The 21097-nt window shown below is 39.2% G+C and overlaps 1 protein-coding gene across 3 annotated transcripts; it reads left to right on the forward strand.

Moving 5' to 3' along the window:
- Window positions 1-8889: 8889 nt before the first annotated feature.
- CCDC28A (coiled-coil domain containing 28A) lies at window positions 8890-20880 on the forward strand. 3 transcript variants are annotated; one of them, XM_014533870.1, is made up of 6 exons: window positions 8890-9068; window positions 11341-11540; window positions 15438-15601; window positions 16235-16389; window positions 19122-19144; window positions 20318-20880. In XM_014533870.1, exons 2-6 carry the CDS (start codon window positions 11383-11385, stop codon window positions 20370-20372), a joined length of 555 nt encoding a protein of 184 aa, XP_014389356.1. In that variant the 5' UTR covers window positions 8890-9068; window positions 11341-11382; the 3' UTR covers window positions 20373-20880. The 3 variants fall into 3 exon arrangements, with proteins under 3 accessions (XP_014389356.1, XP_014389355.1, XP_014389357.1); XM_014533869.1 differs by having other exon boundaries at window positions 8890-9059; XM_014533871.1 differs by lacking the exon at window positions 8890-9068 and adding an exon at window positions 9117-9241.
- The last annotated feature ends 217 nt before the right edge of the window (window positions 20881-21097 follow it).

Below are 21097 nucleotides of genomic sequence, written 5' to 3' on the forward strand. Positions count from 1 at the left end.
AAACTAAAAAAAAAAAAAGACCGTACCCTTTTATGTAATGATGTTTACTTTGAATTTATATTAGTTCACACAAACACTCCATCCATGTTTTTGTTCCGGCCCTCCGGTCCAGTTTAAGAACCCATTGTGGCCCTTGAGTCAAAAAGTTTGCCCACCCCTGTAACGATCGGGGCACCTATGTCCACTACGATATTAGCCCTTACGTGCTTTCAAACAAGTACTTTCACCCCCTGAGCCTCATTTCCCACACCCATAAAATGGGAATGATGCCTCACAGGGTTGTGAAGATTAGTGGAATCACAGTTAATATTTGCCAGGTGCTGACATCACGAGGTGGGTAATATCATCTCTGTTTTCACAGCTTAGGAAACAGGGGCCAAAGGTTAGAGAACTAATTAGGTAGCAGGGTCAGGACTCTGCTCCCCAAACATTAAGTCCAGAATTCTTTTCCCTCCACCCTCACTACCTCTTCTCTCTGTGGGAGAAGATAAAGGGTGGACAGAGTGTCTAAAGACAACTGAATGGGGATTGGGATTTGACGCCTCCTTTGGCACAAGAGAGACTATCACCTTGAGCAGGGGCCTTTGGGAAGTCCGCTATTGCCACCACTGGGTGGTACCTGAACCACCTCGGGTTCTCGCGAATCTGAGCAAGTTAAAAAGGATTAATAATATCCCTCCCACTTCTCCTTTCCTATTCATGTAGATAATTATGGAAAGTCAAACTGTCCGCTCTTTGATTTTTCTTTTTAGGTATCGGCTCAGTTATTTCCACTCCAGAAATCTCTTTCTCATACCCCACTGCCATCTCTTTAATCTACTGCCATCTTTCATTAATTCTTATCCAGTTACATCTGGATAAATCTTTCTCCCTCTTTCTGACATCCTTTGTTCCACTTACAAACTCCAAAATAGTTCCATTCTGGTCAGGAAGCACAAAAGTAGTATTCATAAAACAGCTAAATTAAGGGAAAGACCAACCATCCACTTTGAACTCTTCTAGGTTCAGTGTACTACCTTGGACAGTGAGCAGCTGTCCCCTCAGAATCTTCTCAGACCGTTCACTTCCCTCTTTATTCTAAACGAGGGTGACTGTGGGATACAGTGGTTAATGCAGCTGTGCGCTGGCTCAGAGCCCAGTTCTCCCACTTAGAAGCTGTATAACTATGGGCAGCCATTTGACTTTTGCCCCAGTTTTCTCATCTGTCGGGTGGGATCATAACGGAATCTACCTCCCAGGGTTATAATGAGGATTAAATGGGTTAACTCACTTAAAGTGCTGAGAATGGTTTCTGGCAAGACAGAGCAAGAGCAAAATAAACACGGGTTATTGATATGTCTTCAAACCTGAATATTCAATATTCAAAATTTTTTACTCTTTAAAATACTATTAAAATGACCTTTAAAAAAATAACAATTTTTGACTACAAATACAGTGGTTCAGTCATATGATCATTTAAATACACTCTCACCAGGAAACCTGAAGATCCGATTACGATTCATAATATTGTTTTTATGAAAAGCTTATTTTGAATTCAGAAATATTTACAGCCCGGCCGGTGGCTCAGTGGCTGTGTGTAGACCTATGAACCAGGAGGTCATGGTTGGTTCCTGGTCAGGGCACATGACTGGGTTTCAGGTGGGGGTTGTGCAGGAGGGGGCGTGCAGGAGGCAGCCGGTAAGTGATTCTCTCTCATCATTGATGTTTCTATTTCTCTTTCCCTCTCCCTTCCTCTCTGAAATCAATAAAAATATATATTAAAAATATTTACAAATGAAATTTTGAAGTGCATTTTATTTGAAAGATAGGGAATGCTTATATTAAAATGCAAATATATGTCACATAAAACTGTGACATATGATTTACCAGAAAATTCTTTTTGAAATAGGACTTACATCATAAGCAATTTGTCTATTTCCATTGGCATAGCTGGTATGGATCAGGTCCCTCTGAGAAGTGTAAATCAGAGGTGAAGGGTCTGGGATCTCCTTCCTTATTCACAGAGCGGGGCTTTCGCAAGCAGATTCACAAGTGCTATAAAACAGTGCTTGTGTGGTAGAGCTGCGTTAGGCTGCAACAATGGCACTTGCCAGGGTGGTCAGTTTCCTGCAGATGAATGACTTAGTTAAGGAGCTCCAAGCTGCAGGGGGAAAGTACCAAGAGTGTTAAAGTTAGACTCCGGAGGAAGAAGCTGACCCCACCAGCTGTTTCCCTTTTCTCTCTCCGGGCTTGGTAAAGTTCTGTTTATTTTGGAATTAGCAACACCAAAATATTTGTCAGTAAGACTGCCAGATTTAGGTTAAAAAACAAACAGATACTAGTTAAATTTGCTTTTCAGATACACAAGAAATACTTTTTTGGTATAAGTATGTCCCAAATACTATATGAGACATATAAATAAAGTATCTTTTGTGTGTCTGAAATTCTAATTTAACTGACCATCTTGTATTTACTCTAGTCATCCTAAATGTTGGGAGATGGTTTACTTTTAGACGTTTTACTTCTCTCTTTTGCTCTCTCTCTCACACGTTTTCATACCCTGAAAAAGTACATGTGTTTTGTAAATAAAGTACACCAATTTGTATTTACCTTTAAGCTTGGCAATTACTAGAATAAGAGAACTATCAGTAGTTTTCATTTGTGTTTAAGTTGGGGAGGAAATCCATAATATCATGTAATTATATTTTATTTCTTAGTTGGCTCTGCACAATTACAGAAATAAGCTACAGAATTGTTTTTAATTCATACTTGTTCTCAAAAGTTAAATGGAATCTGGTCTTGAACCAATTTAACATGAGATAATACTGCCACCTAAAGATCAGAGGCAGGCATGACTAAGAATCCACCTAATTTCTAATTCCTGAATAAAAATCTGAGTTATGGTGACACTTGATCTAATTAATAATGCCATTCTGCCACTTGCCATCATATAAGCCTAATTGTCCCTCACTTATTCATTCATTTAATGAACATCTTCTACATTTCTACTGTGTACCAGCACTATGCTAGGCTTTGAAAAATTAAAGATGTTTAAAACCTAGTTCCCTTAAGTAGCTAAAAACTACTGGGAGATACAAGCAGATTATCAGGTGTCATCCCAGGTACCCTAGTCCTTTAGGAGTAAGTGAAATTAAATATAACCCCAATATCCATATGGTAGAAAGCTCATCTTTCTTGCTCTTTTTAAGATTGTACTCTAGCCTGCCATTTGTAATTTCCATATTTACCTTGGTCTGTAAGCTCCTACTTCATCCGACATAGTGCCTTTGATGGATACTTCATTGTTATACACATATTTGCCCTTGTTTGCCACTGTCTCCTACACATGTAGAATTTGATACTTTCCCTTGGTTTCCATGATTAATTCACACAAAACTTTGAGTTTGGGGGAATTTATCTTGATGTTTAGAAGCATGGAGGCTGTGTGTGTATGTGTGTGTGTTTAGAACAACATTAATGATTATAAATTGAATAACAGACTTCATTGCTCTTTTCAAAGACCTTCCCCTTTGACTCTCCTTTCTCCCTTGCTCCCTTTCTTGCTCTTTTTCCCCAACCCCCACACTCTACCAGTGATATTCTTCTCACTTTGTTATATACACTGAGTGGCCAGATTATTATGACCACCTGACGTTTGTAGGCAAATTAGCCGTACACACTGCATCATATGGGATATGGAAGCCGAAGGCCTGTTCCAGGGGTCCTCAAACTACTGCCCGCGGGCCACATGCAAATACAAATATTGTATTTGTTCCCGTTTTGTTTTTTTACTTCAAAATAAGATATGTGCAGTGTGCATAGGAATTTGTTCATAGTTTTTTTTAAACTATAGTCCGGCCCTCCAACGGTCTGAGGGACAGTGAACTGGCCCCCTGTTTAAAAAGTTTGAGGACCCCTGGCCTGTTCGAACCCCTTTGCTGTCTGCAGTTTCCAAGGTAAAACGTCTCCAATTCCCACAGGAACACAAGAATTGGACAGTCGAGCATTGGAAAAAAGTCATGTGGTCCGATGAATCACATTTCCAGTTGCATCACGCAGATGGCAGAGTGAGAATTTGGCAGAAACAGCATGAAAGCATGCATCCCACATGCATGAATACAACCCTTCAAGCTGGTGGGAGCAGTGTGATGGTTTGGGGCATGTTTTCCTGGCATGATTTGGGCCCTTTAATTCGTGTGGAACAACGTCTGAATAGCACAACATACCTAAGTATCATTGCTGATCAAGTTCATCTTATCATGTTGATGGCATATCCCAATGGAGATGGCTTCTTCCAACAAGACAATGCGCCATACCACGGTGCTCGTATTGTGCAGGAGTGGTTTCAAGAACATGAGGGAGACTTTACCTTGCTTAGGTGGTCCCACAATAACCAGATCTCAATCCAATTGAGCATTTGTGGGACGAAGTTAAAAGAGCCATCAGGCAGCTGGTTCCGCAACCACCCAATCTCACAGAACTGGACAGTGCTATTCATCAGGCATGGTGTCAGATTCCTCGCATCACCTTTCAACATCTCGTGGAGTCAATGCCAAGAAGAATCGCTGCAGTATTGAAGGCAAAAGGTGGCCCAACGAAGTACTGATGGGGTGGTCATAGTAATCTGGCCACTCAGTGTAAAACAATTCAAGATTCTCAATCTCACGTTCCCAAACTCAGACTCCTGTCTATGTGTGCACATACAACTCTCACTGTTGTATTATGGCACACAATGGGCCATCTACCTGGGGCCAAGTCTCATCCATTTTCCTGCCCCTATATAAAGATTTATGTCTTCACTGACAGGAATTATGGCAACCCCTTAAAAGACAGAGTGATAACAGTTTAAGTTTTTAATGACATTTTAAAATTTCCTCTTTGAATAGAGATATAAACAAAGCCTCATGGGAGTCCTTCTTACTCCTCCATCCCTTCCTTCCTTCTATTTTCTCTGCCATATTATGAGCTATTCCTATGGGTATTTCTTAGCAGTCTGTAACAGTCCATGGTAATACTGCTGAACTTGAACTAAAATTCAAGAAAAGGAGAGAAAACTGATTGAAGGGTTGTGATGCAATACTGCATAGCTAATTTGCCAGTCCATGGTACACTTTCATTTCTGGTTAAACTTATAACACAAGGCTTCTTTCAAAAGATGGGTATGACAAGAGCTTGGAGAAAGAATATTAGTAAGATGAATCATCCTCATGTCTTACTGATCATCATTCTCTAATCCTGTTAACTACTCTTGGCCTTAAAAAGGAAGTGTAATGTGAAATTGGACTAAAATGTTAATTTTGTAGCCATAAATTGAAACTATCCCAAATATTAAGTTTAACAAGAATAACTCAATTACAGTTGGCATTCAATATTATTATTATTATTATTTTTAGTTTCAGGTGTACAGCATAGTGGTTAGATAATCATAAACTTTACAAAGTGATCCCCCGATATTTCAAGTATCCACCTGACACCATAGAGTTATTACAATATTACCTACTATGTTCCTTATGTTATAACTTACATCCCTGTGACTGTTTTGTAACTACCAATTTGTACTGCTTAATCCAGCAGTTCTCAACCTGTGGGTCGCGACCCCTTTGTGGGTCGAACAACCCTTTCACAGGGGTCGCCTAAGATCATCGGAAAACACATATATAATTATATATTGTTTTTGTGATTAATCACTATGCTTTAATTATGTTCAATTTGTAACAATGAAAATACATCCTGCATATCAGATATTTACATTACGATTCATAACAGTAGCAAAATTACAGTTATGAAGTAGCAATGAAAATAATTTTATGGTTGGGGGTCACCACAACATGAGGAACTGTATTAAAGGGTCGCGGCATTAGGAAGGTAGAGAACCACTGGCTTAATCCCTTCATCTTTTCCACCCAGCCTCCAAGAACCCACCTCTCTGTTAATCAACAGTCCATTCTCTGTGTCTATGAGTCTGTTTCTAATACAAATTTTTTTTAAAAGAATCACTCAGTCAACAATTTTCCTAAACTTTTGGATTAATTCTCCATTAGATCCCTTTGGTATGTTTGGTATGAAGGCTGATGTACCAAAACATAAAACTGCATTTGCCTGGGCATTAGTGATGCCATCTGACTGGCAATGTGACTGGGCCTATGTCATTGGACTTTGGGATATAAAGAGGGATTGCATGAATCACTTCACTATCAGAAATAAAATCAGAGGACTCTGATATACTCTTTCTCTCCTACTTTTTGGGAGGCAACCTAATTTTTGGAGGCCTTGTTTCGACAAGTTGAAAAAATAAATAAATAAAGCCTGTGGATCTGTTATGTTTGCATCACCATCACTACCAATTCACACCAACACTCCTCCTTGCCTACCTATGCTATAGAGTATATTAGTGTTGGGGCGGGGTCTTGTTGATCCTCTAAATATCATCCTTGGGAAGAAAGTATCTGATTAGAGCTGTGCATTTAACAATCAATCCAAAGGAGGGATTTTGCAGTTAAAGGAAAATCTAGTAAATCTCAGAGAATAAAATTTCTTTCAGGAAGAACTCTAGATGTCAAGTGAAGAAATCACACTCAAAATTGTGCCTCTGTGACTCATGTCACTGTGACCCTAATGATCAGTACAACCCAGCAACACCAAGCCCTTGCTTCCTCAAACATGCCAAGCTCATTTGTGCCTAAAGACCTATGGTTTAATGAAGAACATAAACTGATGAACAAAAATAGAGTCAGAGTCATAGAAGCATCAAACAGAACGTCCAACCTAAGAGGGAAGGCGGAGGCTGGTGGGGGGTGTAATACTTTAAACAATAAAGAATTTAAATTAAAAAAAAAAAAGACCTACTGTTTAGCCATACGTTTTGCCCAAGAATGCTCTTCCCCCAGACCATTCTATGGCCGGCTCCTGTCTTTCATTGATATCTCAATCCCCAAAGTTGCCTTCTCAGTAAGGCCTTCCCTGACACTCCCTCTTCAGTACTCGACCCCCTAAAACAACTCCCTATGACCTTAAGCTATTATTTCACATAGGCACTTAACACTAAATGAAACTGTTTTGTTTACTAATTAATTGTTCATCTCTTTATCAGGAATGTAAGATTTCTAACTTTAAGGTTCTTATCCATCTTGTTCACGGATGCCCCCTGACATCCTATGAGAGAGTGTCTGGCCAAAAGAGGGACCCAATACAGGACTTTAAATACCCGAAATATGTAAATTTTGAAGGTCACCTCCTTGTGTCCCTATTTTATGCAGATTCAAATACCACAGGACTCAGATGGGCACTAAAGGCGGAGGGACTGAGAGAGAAACTAGAGATCACTTGAACTGACCCAAAGGAGGCAGCTGCTCGTCAGCTTGAACTGTTGTTTCTGGGCTGCAGTGCAGATGTAGTGTGGTCAGAACTTCCCGTGATTATTGGGATGCCAAACGGATGGGATGACATCATTTTTTTAGTCTTCCAATTTTAATTGTTAGCAACCAATGTGAAAAAAAATAAAATAGGATGTAGATCACCAGTTTGCAAGCTCTGCTCATACAGATAAGACAATTCAGAAATTACTTAACAGACAAGATTAGTTTTGAGGAAAGATACTGGGAAGATTGTACCCTACTGCACTGTTTGTAATGGTGAAAAATGGGAAACAACCTAAATATTGATCACTATGGAAATTCGCAAGTAATTTGTGGCAAAGTTATTTAATTGAATACTATCTAGTTAAAAAACTGAAGTCTAGCCATATGTATCAATGTGGATAGATCGCCAAGACACAGAATCGGGTGAAAAGGTTAAGTTTTAGATCAATATACAAAATATAACAGCATTCCTATAAAACTTCAAAAGTCCCAAGTCATTCTCACTATTGTTTATAAATACATCGTAATAGTGAAAGTATACAAAAGCTAGATTAGGAAGATGCATATCAAATTTAAGATCGTGGTTGCCTTTCGAAAGGGAAGTAGAATGGCGCCGGGAATAGGTGGCTCCTGCTTTATTGGTCATGTTCCACTTATTTCATTAAAAAATATAAAACAACTAAACGTAACATCCATTCATTCTGGAGAGAGGGTACAAGAATGTTTACTCTGTTTTTCTTTGTAAAACATTTCAGAATTTGTAAATATGGGCAATCGGGGCCGTCTGTGCTCTGCTTCCCTGGCACTGATACCCTCTCTAGACTCGGCTTCCCATTTCCTCCCCAGCAGATGCGGGGGAAGTGTGTGGTGCTCTCCTGCGTCTCTTCAATCAAACGGTCTATGAGTCTAAAACCTCCCCACTCCCATCCCCGCGCGGGAAGGCTGTGAATGAGGCATGATGCCTCCCTTCATTTAGACTAGTGCCATCCCTCTCAATCCGCAATTCGTTCTCCAGAGGCACGATGTGTAGTGGATTTATCAATCCTTCTGAGTGTTAGATCCCTCTTTTCTGAAAAGAGCGAAGTTTAGAGAAAACGTCTGTCTGGTGCCTGAACAGAGTAGCTATTAACAGTAACAGAGTCGCATTTAGGTTCTAATGGGGCTCAGCATCACGGTTTTTCACGCTGCCTTTCAAATTCAAGTTGGTTTACCTTGCCAAATTCAGGCAATGTATCGGAAACAAGCCAGGAATGGTTGCTATGGCGACACTCTGGCTCCGCCCCGGGCTTACCAAATAGCATGCTGGGAAATGTAGTGCCTAAAAGAGGACACTCGCCGAGGGGCGGGGTAACTTCCGGAAAGGGTGCCTCCACCGCCACCCTACCTTTCTCTGCTTTTGGGCCACAAAACTCTCAGTGGACACCCAGCTATGGGTTCTCCTTTCCACGCCCGCAGAAGGCATGGCTGAAGGCAGGCCAAGTGAAGGAACACGATTCCCAAGAGCGGAGACCCGCGCGGGACCGGTGCCGCCGGAAGAGGCGAGACTCCGGCTGGGGCACGGAGGCTCCACCCCCTGACGTCACTTCCATAAACAAAGGGCGCAGTGGCGGCGCGGGGTCTGGGATGTGACCCCTGCCGAAGGTGCTGGAGCTGCGGCGGTGGCTTCCGAGGCTTCGGGGTGTTTGCAGGTTGAGGACGAGGACAGATCCCCGCTTTCCTCAGGTATGAAGTGTAAGCAAAGGCACCCCCGCAATGGCCCCCTTTAGGCCCCTCCCACCACCCACTCAGGCCACTGCTGGATTCCGGGCGGTGAAGGGTGGGCTGATGGGGAGGCGCATGGGGCGAAGGCGGGAGGGACGCCTAGTGGTCCCGCTTGGAGGCTGTGGGTTCCTGATCTCAAACCAGTGAGTAAACCACGAGCTGTTTATAAAGGCCTTTTCTGAATGGTTCCTCGCTTCTTGGTACACAGGAAGGATTTCAGTGCTCTTGCGACAGAGGTCTTACCTTCCTTAACGGGTACTTTTCGAGCCCCTCAGAACATCTTGGTTTAGACTTCTATTGGTCTATTTGCATTGCTTTGATTCCTAAGTTTTTTTTCTTTTTCGAGTATCACCAAATGTGTACTAGCATTAAATTCAAAGGCCAATGTGTTTATATGTATCATAATTTTATACAGATCTTGCCACTTTGGAGAACTTATATCCCATTGTCTCTATTCAGTTGTGTGTGTGTGTGTGTATTGATATCAGAGAGAGGAAGGGAGAGGGGGAGAGAGAAACATCAGTGATGAGAGAGAATCATTCACGGGCTGCCTCCTGCGCCCCCTACTGGGGATCGAGCCTGCAGCCCGGGCGTGTGTCCTGATGGAAATGTGAGCTCCTGCTCATGGATCAGTGCTCAACCCCTGAGCACACCAGCCGAGCACTATTCAGTTTTTTTGTTTGTTTTTTTTAGAGTTCCATTTCATTTCATTTGTGCTGCATGCTGAAACAACGCCAAAATGGCTGTTCTGTTACTAAAAATGCTTCCTTAAAGGGGAAATTGTTAGCCACGATTTCAGGGGATTTTCGCTGAGTATCTGGGATTAGAGGCTGGGCATTGGAGCCTTTCCTTAAAAACCTCTCCTTTGGAGATGTCATAGCTCCAGTTATGATTGTCTAGAGTCAGCCTGAGCCAACTGAGCTCTGGTTTAAATTCCAGTGCTAGGCGCACCAATTTCAGACAGTGGCAAAACATCTGTTTTTATTATAATGCTGAATTAATTATTTAAGTGACATCAGTGGATCTGAATCTTTCTGAACATCATAGCATGATTAAATCCAACTCAACATACAAAAAAAAAGCCTAATGCTCCTAAGGCACTTTAGGATCTGGTGAGGTAAATAACCATATACATTTCTCAGGACACATGAAGCAATATAATTAAGAATAACTTAATATTATGCATAAATAAAAAGGAAATGTAGGGGATATTTTTAGATGGATGACTTAGGAAAATAAAGCTGGTTAATATATAAAGTAAGGGGAAAGTATTGAATAAACACAAGACCTTACAGTTATACTCTATGGAAGGGCCAGCTGTAACTTCATAGTGTAATCTTTTTGATATTAGCAAAACTAAACATATATAGTAAAGTTCCATGTTTCTGTGGCAATAGGTAGAGAAAGTATATTAAAAATAGTTACGGCATAAATTTAATGTTACATAACTTCACTTGGTCAAGGAACTAGAATCAGTATTATCCCTACACAGACATTGAGTTTTTGCTTGGTGGTTGAAATAAGGTTTCTAGTTACTAGTTAAAATGCAGATACCCCTCTCAAGTATACATCTGTTTGAATCTAGTTGGTTCTTCTAAGAATATATGTATACATATTAAATATATTTTTATTGATTTCAGAGAGGAAGGGAGAGGGAGAGAGAGATAGAAACATCAATGATGAGAGAGAATCATTGGTCGGCTGCCTCCTGCTCGCCCTGTACTGGGGATCAAGCCCGCAACCCAAGCATGTGCCCTTGACCTGAATCGAACTTGAGACCCTTCAATCTGCAGGCTGATGCTGTATCCACTGAGCCAAACCAGCTAGGGCTAAGAATATATTTTTGAAGGGAGACCTAAAGGCCACTTGAAGCTTGAGTCAGGCTGGGAATATCAAGTGGCTGTTTTGTTTATTTTTTTATGTATTGTTCCCCTTCAGTAATGCAGGTTTTTGGAGGGCAGGGACTTTGCCATTTCCCCAATGCTCAGAATAGTGCCAGGAAACTGGAAGAGAGTTAATATTTATGGGATGAGTGAATAAAGTGGTGGAAAAAAATTTGTCACTTTGGCTTAGGGCTTCTGTGTAAAAATACGGTAGATTAAATTTAAGGCACCCTGGTTCTAACTTTCTTTAACAATCTCTGAATTTCTTGATCGTCTTTAGTCTATGAAGTGGGTATCGAACCTTTTTCATTTTGGCATATTACAGCATACATGTGTATAATTTTTCCCTATTTCCTTAGGTCATAAGAAGCTGGCCTTGGTGCCATAAGGAACTTACAACAATGGAGGAGCGGAAAGTGAAGAGGAGGAGTCCTAAGTCTTTTAGTGCCCACTCTACTCAGGTTGTTAATGCCAAAAAAAATGCCATTCCAGTTAGTAAAAGTACAGGGTTTTCAAATCCTGCATCACAGTCAACTTCACAGCGACCAAAGTTAAAAAGGTGAATATTTTTTCTTTCCTATTATCACAGCAAAATGCTATGGAAGTAAATATTAAATCCTATAATTCTTATATTTTTTTCTCTTGACTTTTAAACCGTTGAGGCACATATTATATGTGTTTTAGGAAAAAGTTATGAAGTTTAAAGTGCATGTATAGAGATTAGACAGTGCAAAATGAATGATGGGTTTGAAGGTCCTTACTGTGTCTCAGATTAAAATAAACAGAGCAAGAAATCTTGTAGAAAAAGTTGATGAGCTAGCCAGAAGTGAGATAAAGGACATTTGGGATTCTTTGTTTGTTCTTTTAACTAAGATGAGTGTTTGTGCTTTGGTAGTTTTTATGTTTTAAAAAGTGTGGTTTCATTGTTTTTGTAGAAATGATTTGTATGGATTGTAAAAATTTGAACACAGGAAGAATTCAAAGCAGAAATTTAAAGCACTAAAATTTCATCACCTCGAAGTGATCATTACTATTGGTGAACATCCTTCGTCTTCAGGCTCTAAAGCAGCGGTTCTCAACCTGTGGGTCGCGACCCCTTTGGGGGTCGAACAACCCTTTCACAGGGGTCGCCTAAGACCATCGGAAAACACATATATAATTACATATTGTTTTTGTGATTAATCACTATGCTTTAATTATGTTCAATTTGTAACAATGAAATTGGGGGTCACCACAACATGAGGAACTGTATTAAAGGGTCGCGGCATTAAGAAGGTTGAGAACCACTGCTCTAAAGGAAACAGGAATGGTGTTTAAATGTGTTACGTATTACTGTTGTAAATGTGTGAATATTTTGTAGTATTAAATATTTGGAAAGCAAGATAACATTTTTTGAGAGAAAAAAGCATTTCATAATCTCAATTGTTTTTCTAGTTAGGACTAAAGAAACTTACTTCCAATTGCAAGCACCTGGTGGAGAGTCAGTTGAGGAAGTAATGCGTGTAGTACTCTGTGGCCATTGGGCTTCCGCTAAAGAAAAAATCTTGCCTTGATGATGGTCTCTCACTCTGAGGAAACAAAAGGAACATTCCAATAGGAATTAAATGATAAACAACAAGAGTTATGGGGTTTCATAAATTATCACATTGGAAAGGGGTTTTCCTTCTGGAGGAGTTTGACTTAGAGTCAAATTTTGAATATGGTTTATGGTTGGTGGAAAGAGAAAACTAGGAGGCAATCACTCCTCTTCCTAAATTCTTACAGCAGTTTGTTTATATCTCATTGTCATTTTCTACCTTGTACTTTTATTTCCTACTTTCCTCAGGAGTGTAGGCTTCCTGAGGATGGAGCAATCTTGATAATCCGTATGTGTCAGACAGTACTTACAATGTGGCTTTGCACCTAGTATAATTTCAATGAGTGCTTTTTTATTGTTGAATTATTTTAATATAAAATGAGACAGTGCAACAAATCAAAAACATTGAAGTGGAAATAAACAAAGCTACTGAAGGGTTTGAATTAAGTAAATTTATATGATCTGATTTTACTTTTTAAAAAATAAATTTCCAATGTGAAAGAAAAGATAAGCATTGTATATACTAAAACCTTATAGTCAAAAGTAGTTTATCTCAGATTTTTAAAAAAATATATTTTTATTGAATTTAGAGAGGAAGAGAGAGGGAGAGAGAGAAACATCAATGATGAGAGAGAATCTTTGATTGGCTGCCTCCTGCACGTCCCCCACTGGGGATTGAGCCCGCAACCCAGGCATGTGCCCCTGACTAGAATCAAACCCGGGACCCTTTAGTCCGAAGTCCGGCGCTCCATCCACTGAGCCAAACCAGCTAAGGCTATCTCAGATTTTAGTGTGAAGATAGATCTCTTGGGAATCTTTTTAAAATGCAGATTCCAAATCATTTAGTCTGGGGTAGGGCCCCAGATAAGCATTTCTAATAAGCTCACAGGTGAAGTTGATGCCAAGGTCCTAAATAATGATATTAAACCTAATATGTATATAAGACACAGATCTTGCTTTGTGGCGAGCTGTTACTAACCTACTGTCTGCAGCTTATTTGTTCTAAGTTGATTTCTTGTAAAGAGCATTAGTTTCTTTCTTGCTACCCCCTCAGTCTCACCCACCATCTTCATCTTATCTTTATTGTGGTGAGTGCAGTTGTGGAAGAGATGTCTTCATGAAACATTACAAAGAAACTAATTGAGTACTGACTATGTGTGCATGTCAGGATTATAGTATGTATTGGGGTTCACAGATAATATACAACCCTTCTTCCTTTTTTGCCTGGTGAACTCCTACTTATTCTTTACGGCTTCACTCACATGTCACCTTTAGGAAGTTTTCCCTGGCTGTCCCTTGGTTGAGTGAACTGCTCTGTCTCTGTTCCCGTATCACATTGGAGAGCCTGGTATACGCTAGATACATGTAGTAAGAACTAATCTAGTCTAGGAGTTCTAAAACGGCCTTCCTGAGGAAGTTGCATTTGAACTGAGATAAAGATGGCAGTGAGGAGAAGGATGCTACTGCAGACAGAGGGTTAGCATGTAGTTAGATAAGAGAATAGAATTATAGGAAGCAAACTGGACATTCTGAATGTCTAGAGCATACATAGACAGGAGAGGATAGGGCTTCTTAAGGATATTGGGCTTTATCCAGCAGGCGGTGCAAAGCTACTGAAGGGTTTGAATTAAGTAAATTTATATGATCTGATTTTACTCTTTAAAAAATTGACTTGGCTGGTCTATGGGGAGGCTTCATAAGGGGCTTGGAGACAACACATAGAGACAGGAAGACCAGTTGGGAAGTGTTAGAGGGTTCAGTCAAGAGATAGGTAGTGGCAGTGGAGAGAGAGAACTAGAAAGATTAGAGAGATATCTATGATTATAATCAACTAGAGGCCTGGTGCACAAAATTTGTGCATGGTTAGGGTCCCTAGGCCTGGCCAGCAATCAGGGCTCATCAGGTTCCCTGCCTCTCCGCCTCCTCCTTCCCTCGCTCCCTCAGCGCCCCCACTGCCGCCACTGGTCGCTTGCCATGTTCCACGCCACCCCCTGGTGGTCAGCGCAGGTCATAGCGAGTGATCGAACTCCTGTTCTCCTGGTGGAACTCCCAAGGGGACACTTTGCATATTAGTCTTTTATATATATAGATAGGACTGCATGACTGTATGTGGGGGCCTTAGGAAGTTGGAGGAGTCAAGGTTAATAACAGGCTTTTAGCACTCCATCATATGGTGGTTTGTAATTTATCTGACTTCCTTTCTCCTTAGACTGGGCACTCTTCCGTGCAATGATTGATGCCGTGTGCATCTTTATATATCCAGTATCTGGCATAGTGTCAGCTACGGAGTAGGGACTCCATAACCACTTGTTCAACAACTGATAGTTCAAGAAACAAATAGGGTAAAGTTTAAAAGGGAAAGGTGTATGTTTTACTGAGAAATACAATATGAAACATGGCCTTGGCTGGTGTGGCTCAGTTGATTGGAGCGTCCTACGCACCAAAAAGTTGTGGGTTTGATCCATGGTCGGGGTGCATGGGGGAACCGATCTATGTGTCTCTCTCATATTGATGTTTCTGTCTCTCCCTCCCTCTCTAAGAAACAAATCTATTAAAAATATATGAAACGTAGGATAGTAAAAATACTAATTTTCTTTTCAGTTTTTTGTAGTCCAAAGAATGAGCACAATATATAAATGTATTAACCAAACTTTTTATATACCTTAGTAGTTATGTTTTATACATTTGTTTGAGATTTTTCACAACTTGTCCTTTTAATTTCTAGCTTGGTTTTATTTAATACTGAATTTGTTCTGATTTCTTGTTTTTAAGGGAAAATTTAATTCAGAAATTTTGCTTAACCGAGAACAGTCTGAAAATAACCATCTCTTTTTAAAGACAGGTACACACAACCAACTTTTAATTGTATCTTATTTGCAGAGCGGTGAAGGAAAAGACAAAACCTCAGGGAGGGGAGGGAAAAGGAGCTCAGTCAACCCCGATTCAGCATTCCTTTCTCACTGATGTCTCAGACGTTCAGGAGATGGAGAAGGGGCTTCTCAGCCTTTTGAATGATTTCCACTCTGGGAAACTTCAAGCCTTTGGTAAGCAATAGATGTTTGTATTTACCACTTTTCAACATGTTTATATCCTATTTTCTGTATGTATTTTGTTATTCCTGTTTACGGTGTCATTTTCTTTTGTTTTTTTAAAAAAAGAGTCCAGAGGCATGAAATGCAGTCCTCTTAGATTTTATTTATCAATTACGTTGTACTGCTGTGTATACAATTGAAAATATTGCATTGTGTGCTTCATAACGTTCTACATGCTTCATGAATATTTTCATATATTTTTCTTAAAGGAGGAATACCTAATTGGTTGACAAAGGATTTGTAGTTGAAGTATTTATATGACTCTTAATTTCATCCAGATTATTATAAAATGTTGGATCACTTGATTCAAATGAGAGTTGTCAAATTGGAGATAATTATACCTGAGGGATAGTTTGTTTTGTTGTTTTTTTATCTTTCCTATCTGATTTGTTTAGTGCCCATGGTCATTTCTTAGGTTGTCATTGTTTTTCCAGTCAGAAATTTGACTTACTATGTCCAGAAAATATTCAATCATTAACAAAGCAATTTATAAAAGAAAATGATAATCAATTTCTTTTGCAGCACCTGGAGTTTGAGTATTTCCTCCATCTTAATCTTTATTAATGTTTTGGAATGTTCCCCCAGGAAATGAATGTTCCATTGAACAGATGGAACATGTTCGGGGAATGCAGGAGAAATTAGCTCGCTTGAATTTGGAGCTGTATGGGGAGTTAGAGGAACTTCCTGAGGATAAGAGGAAGACGGCTAGTGACTCTAATCTCGATAGGCTTCTTTCTGACGTGAGTATAGTTCTTTCTCTTTATTCTTTTTTTTTTTTTTTTTAAAGAAGTTTATTTTTCAGAGCAGTTTTAGGTTCACAGCAGAATTGAGAAGGTACAGAGGTTTCTCATGTGTTTCTTGCCCCCACAGAAAATCATTGATCAGCTGCCTCCTGCACGCCCTACACTGGGGATCAAGCCCACAACCCAGGCATGTGCCCTGACCGGGAATCAAACCGCGACCTCCGGGTTCATAGGTCAACACTTAACCTCTGAGCCACGCCAGCTGGGCTCTCTTTATTCTTAATAAATATTTTTATTGAGATAAAATGTACTATTTTAACTATTTTAAAGTATAAAATGCAGTGGTTTTTAGTATATTCACAATGTTGTGCAGACATCACCACCAATTTCAGAACATCTTCATCACTCCAAAAAGAAACCCTATAACTCTCTGTTCTCCCCTTCCCCACCCCCTAGCAACCATGAATCTACTTTCTGTCTCTATGAGTTTGCCTATTCTGGACATCTATCTATAATAATAAAAGCGTAACATGCTAATTAGACTGGACATCCTTCCGGATGACCATCCGGACGAAGTCGGGCTGCGAGGGAAGCCCGGGTCCTGGGTGCCAGAGGGAAGCCGGTAACGGCAGCCAGGGGAAGGAAGGCCTACTCTTGCACGAATTTTGTGCATCGGGCCTCTAGTATATATATAAAAGCCTAAGTGACCGTTATGACCAAATGACCAGAATGACTGGCCGACCAGTTGCTATGACGCTTACTGACCACCAGGGGGCAGATGCTCAATGCAGGAGCTGCCCCCTAGTGGTCAGTGCGCTCCCACAGCCAACCTCCCAAGGCCAGCCAACCTGCCTGGTCGCTCCCCTCCCCCTCTCCCCTCCCCTCCCCCCTCCCCCTCCTCTCTCCCTGAGGCCCGCCCAGCTTCTGTCGGGACTGGGCGAGATGGCCCCAATAGGCCCTGATCACTGGTCAGGTCTAGGGACTCCACCCGTGCACGAATTTCGTGCATCGGGCCTTTAATTTCATATAAGTAGAATCATACAACATGTGGCTTTTTGTTGGGATTCTTTCACTTAGTGTAATGTTTTCAGGTTTCATCCATGCTGTACTTTACTCTTTTTTTAAAAAAATATATTTTATTGATTTTTTACAGAGAGGAAGGGAGAGGGATAGAGAGTTAGAAACATCGATGAGAGAGAAACATCGATCAGCTGCCTCCTGCACACCCCCTACTGGGTATGTGCCCGCAACCAAGGTACATGCCCTTGACCGGAATTGAACCTGGGACCCTTGTGTCCGCAGGCCGACGCTCTATCCACTGAGCCAAACCGGTTAGGGCATCTTTTTTTAAAGAAACATAATCCAAAGAAACTATGCATATATTCTGAGAATGCTGGCTAACCTTCAAGCAAAATATTACCTTCTGTACATATATGATAATATCTTAAGATGTAGAAGGGTAGTATGTCAAAAAATCCCAACATGATTAATATACATTGCCTTATTTATTCAGGGTAGTTACTTATTTTTAAATATAGAACTACGTTTGGTAATTATGGTAGTTTAACACATTTCCATGTGTACTAACTTGCTAGAGTTGCCATAACAAAGTACTGGGTGGCTTAAACCACAAATATATTTTCTCATAGTTCCGGAGGCTAAGAATTGAAGATAAGGTTTTGGCAGGGTGGTTTCTTCTGCGGCCTCTTTCCTTGACTTGTAGATGGCCACCTTCAAGTTCTCCTTCTCCGCATGGGCACCTGTGTCCACATTTCCTCTGCTTGTCATTTTGGATTAGGGCCCAACCTAATGGCCTCATTTTCACTTAATTACCTCTTGAAAGACCCTCTCTCCAAATACCGTCACATTCTAAGGTTTTGGGTATAGGACTCAAAAATGAATTTTGGGAGGACGTAAGTCAGCCCCATAACACCAACTATGATTCTTACACTGAGAAGTGTGAACTAAATTTGCCTCTTTAAATCTTTTTTTGAACAAAAATAAAAATTGAATTCAATGTACTTTAGTTTCAGAATAGTTTCCTAGTCACCAATGACATTTTATTGCTTTTCTCTATCTTTTGAATAAGTAAAAGTGAGGGAAATTATATGCCCATACTTTAAAAATTTCATGCTTATACTTTTTATTTCAAGTCTACTATTTTCAGTGTTGCAACTATTTCCTTTTACAAATATAAGCTTAATGTATAATACATTTAGGAGAGTGACTGTGGTATGCTGAAAACAACACTGATTTGAAACCAGAAAGCCTTTGTTTAGTCCAGGGTCTGCATTTGTAACTGAGCAATTTAACATTTCTGTAACTCGGATTTTTCCTTGTAGGGATGATTAATTCTACCTCACACTGAAAACTGAATGTCATGTGCAATCTTTTTGTAGTCCACAAAGGTTTTAAAGATTTTGATTATTAAAATGGCAACTTTTGTCTTTTAAAAACTATTATTAGAGAAGACTATAATTATGCATGATTTTAAGCATAGTTAGGAAACTCCAATTGTATCATCTGATTTAATTCCCTCCACATATTCTTATTTAACAAATGCTAAAGCTACTTTATAAGTGAATTTCCCAGTCTGGAAATTTTAGTATTTTGCTTTTTCATTTAAAGAAAGCTTACATGAAAAAGAATTTATTTAAAAATGCATAGTTATGATATTTATTATGTTTATATTATAAAAATTAAAATTAAATGTGTTTCTTATGTTACAGTTAGAAGAATTGAATTCTTCCATGTATCCTTTGTCTAATGTCAACAGTGAAAAGTCTACAAATTATAATTTCTGGTGAATAATCCCAATCGTGTTTTAGAAAGATGTGATTTTTAGATGTATTGAACAAAGATATCTATTATTTACTAGGGCCATCTCTCTTCCCTTTTGTTTTCCAAATGGAATTTTCTAGTTGTTTTGTTTGTTTTTGGTTTGTTCTGCTTTACTTTGTATTGTTTTGTATTTTTAAAACAAATTAAAAATACTTTTTCATCAAGAGAATTGAGGATTAGGCTAGTTGTCATATAAATTATTTTGAATCTTATATTCTGAGGCTAAATGGCAGTTGGATATCCCGATATACTATGCTTAATCTAATATTATTACATATAATATTGTAAATGCATAACATTGAGAATCAGACATTTAAGGGATACTTCCATAGCTTGTGAAGTGACATTTTCATAATTAAGTGTACAACGTGTATTATAAGATTGCTTAAAGGAAAGCACCAAGGTACATGTAAAATATTCAGGTTTTGACATTTTAATTCAGAGCAACTATTTCAGGAACTTAAAAAAAATTTTTTTTACAATGTGATAGGCACAATGTGAGGTACATAAGAACAGTAAGAAATGATTCTACCTACAGAATAATTTCATTTGAGAGGTAAGACATCTCCTTTGAACCAAAAATGAGATATTAGAAAGGTTATTATAGAGTCAAGAGATTTAATTTTTGAAATTTGGTTCCACATTTTGGTAATGTAACCTTGGTCAAATTGTTTAACATCTCAGTGTCCTCTGTAATATGTGGTGATTGCTACACATAATAATGTGTATGTGAAATTTTCCAAACCACATTATATATACATAAAATGTATAAATATATATATTTATATATGTATGTAAATTACTCTTATTACTGTAACATATACTGTTATTAATTGCTGAATTTTAGTCTTGAGTCTGATTTTTTCTTGAAAGTCTTCAAATTCTAGGTATAGTTATAATTACTTCACTACATTTAAAAATTGTCTTACCACCTCTAAGCTTCTCAAAAGCACATAGGAACTTTCCCTTTAGACATATTTCTTTTTTTTTAAAAATGCCCCTGTCTCTTAGCTCCTGAGTGTAATTTTCAGAAATTTAAAATAATTACTTATTGTAGAATGAAAATCTTAACTCATGAATTCAGACAAAAACTGCATTTGACAGATGCACAAGACGTTCCAAATACTTCTACCAGCTAAAATGAAATGCAGTTGCTTTCTTGTGGTTTGAAGAAAAGCAGCATTATTTACTTTTCCAGCTGAATCCAGCAGCAGAATCATCTCCCACAATAAGGAATTAAAGTAATTAAAGCGCAAGTGTAATGATTTTCTCATAACTGCTTGTGGTAAACTTGACTTGCTGTAATTCACCATAACTGGAGGCTAGGCCTTGTGGAAGGCTTAGTCAGGAAACATGATACACAGGTTGTGCTGCTATGCTTATTATTGTTGCCTTCTGGGTTATACTTGAAATGCATTGTGCTAAATGTTGTTGATAGGGCCGAGGGATTGTCCTTCCTGAGCTCACCAAGCTTACTCCACTGTTGATGTAAGTTGGTGATGCCCAGGCTTTTTGTGGCAGCCCAGCTTCAGTTTACGTCAGACAATCATACACACACTGGTGTGTTTGCCAATGGCCAGTGGTAACAAAATGTGAAATGAGTATTTGTGAAATTTGCTATTTTTAATAAAGTGATTGTTTTAAATTTGTCTCTGTGGTCTGTTTGGAAGAAACCCGTAGTCTTCAATCTGGGAATATAAGGTTCAATTCTCAAAAGTAAACTGTTCTTATAAAATTTGAGGTTCTGTAACTTCCTTGCAAATTTTGCACCTTGTGCCCATTTAAATGTGGATGTAATGAAAAGAGCATGGGCTTTAAAGTCAGACCTTGATTTGATTCCCCATTCTGCTCCTTAGCTTTGTGT

This window comes from Myotis brandtii, unplaced genomic scaffold (genome assembly GCF_000412655.1).
Source record: "Myotis brandtii unplaced genomic scaffold, ASM41265v1 scaffold123, whole genome shotgun sequence".
NCBI classification, from domain to species: Eukaryota; Metazoa; Chordata; class Mammalia; order Chiroptera; family Vespertilionidae; genus Myotis; species Myotis brandtii.

Bases quoted from the DNA above. Each gene is read 5' to 3' on its own strand.
- CCDC28A (XM_014533870.1), top strand. From the start codon at position 11,383: ATGGAGGAGCGGAAAGTGAAGAGGAGGAGTCCTAAGTCTTTTAGTGCC. The intron at 15,602-16,234 runs GTAAGCAATAGA...ATGTTCCCCCAG, and splicing joins TGGGAAACTTCAAGCCTTTG to GAAATGAATGTTCCATTGAA. The intron at 19,145-20,317 runs GTATCCTTTGTC...TCATGAATTCAG, and splicing joins GAAGAATTGAATTCTTCCAT to ACAAAAACTGCATTTGACAG.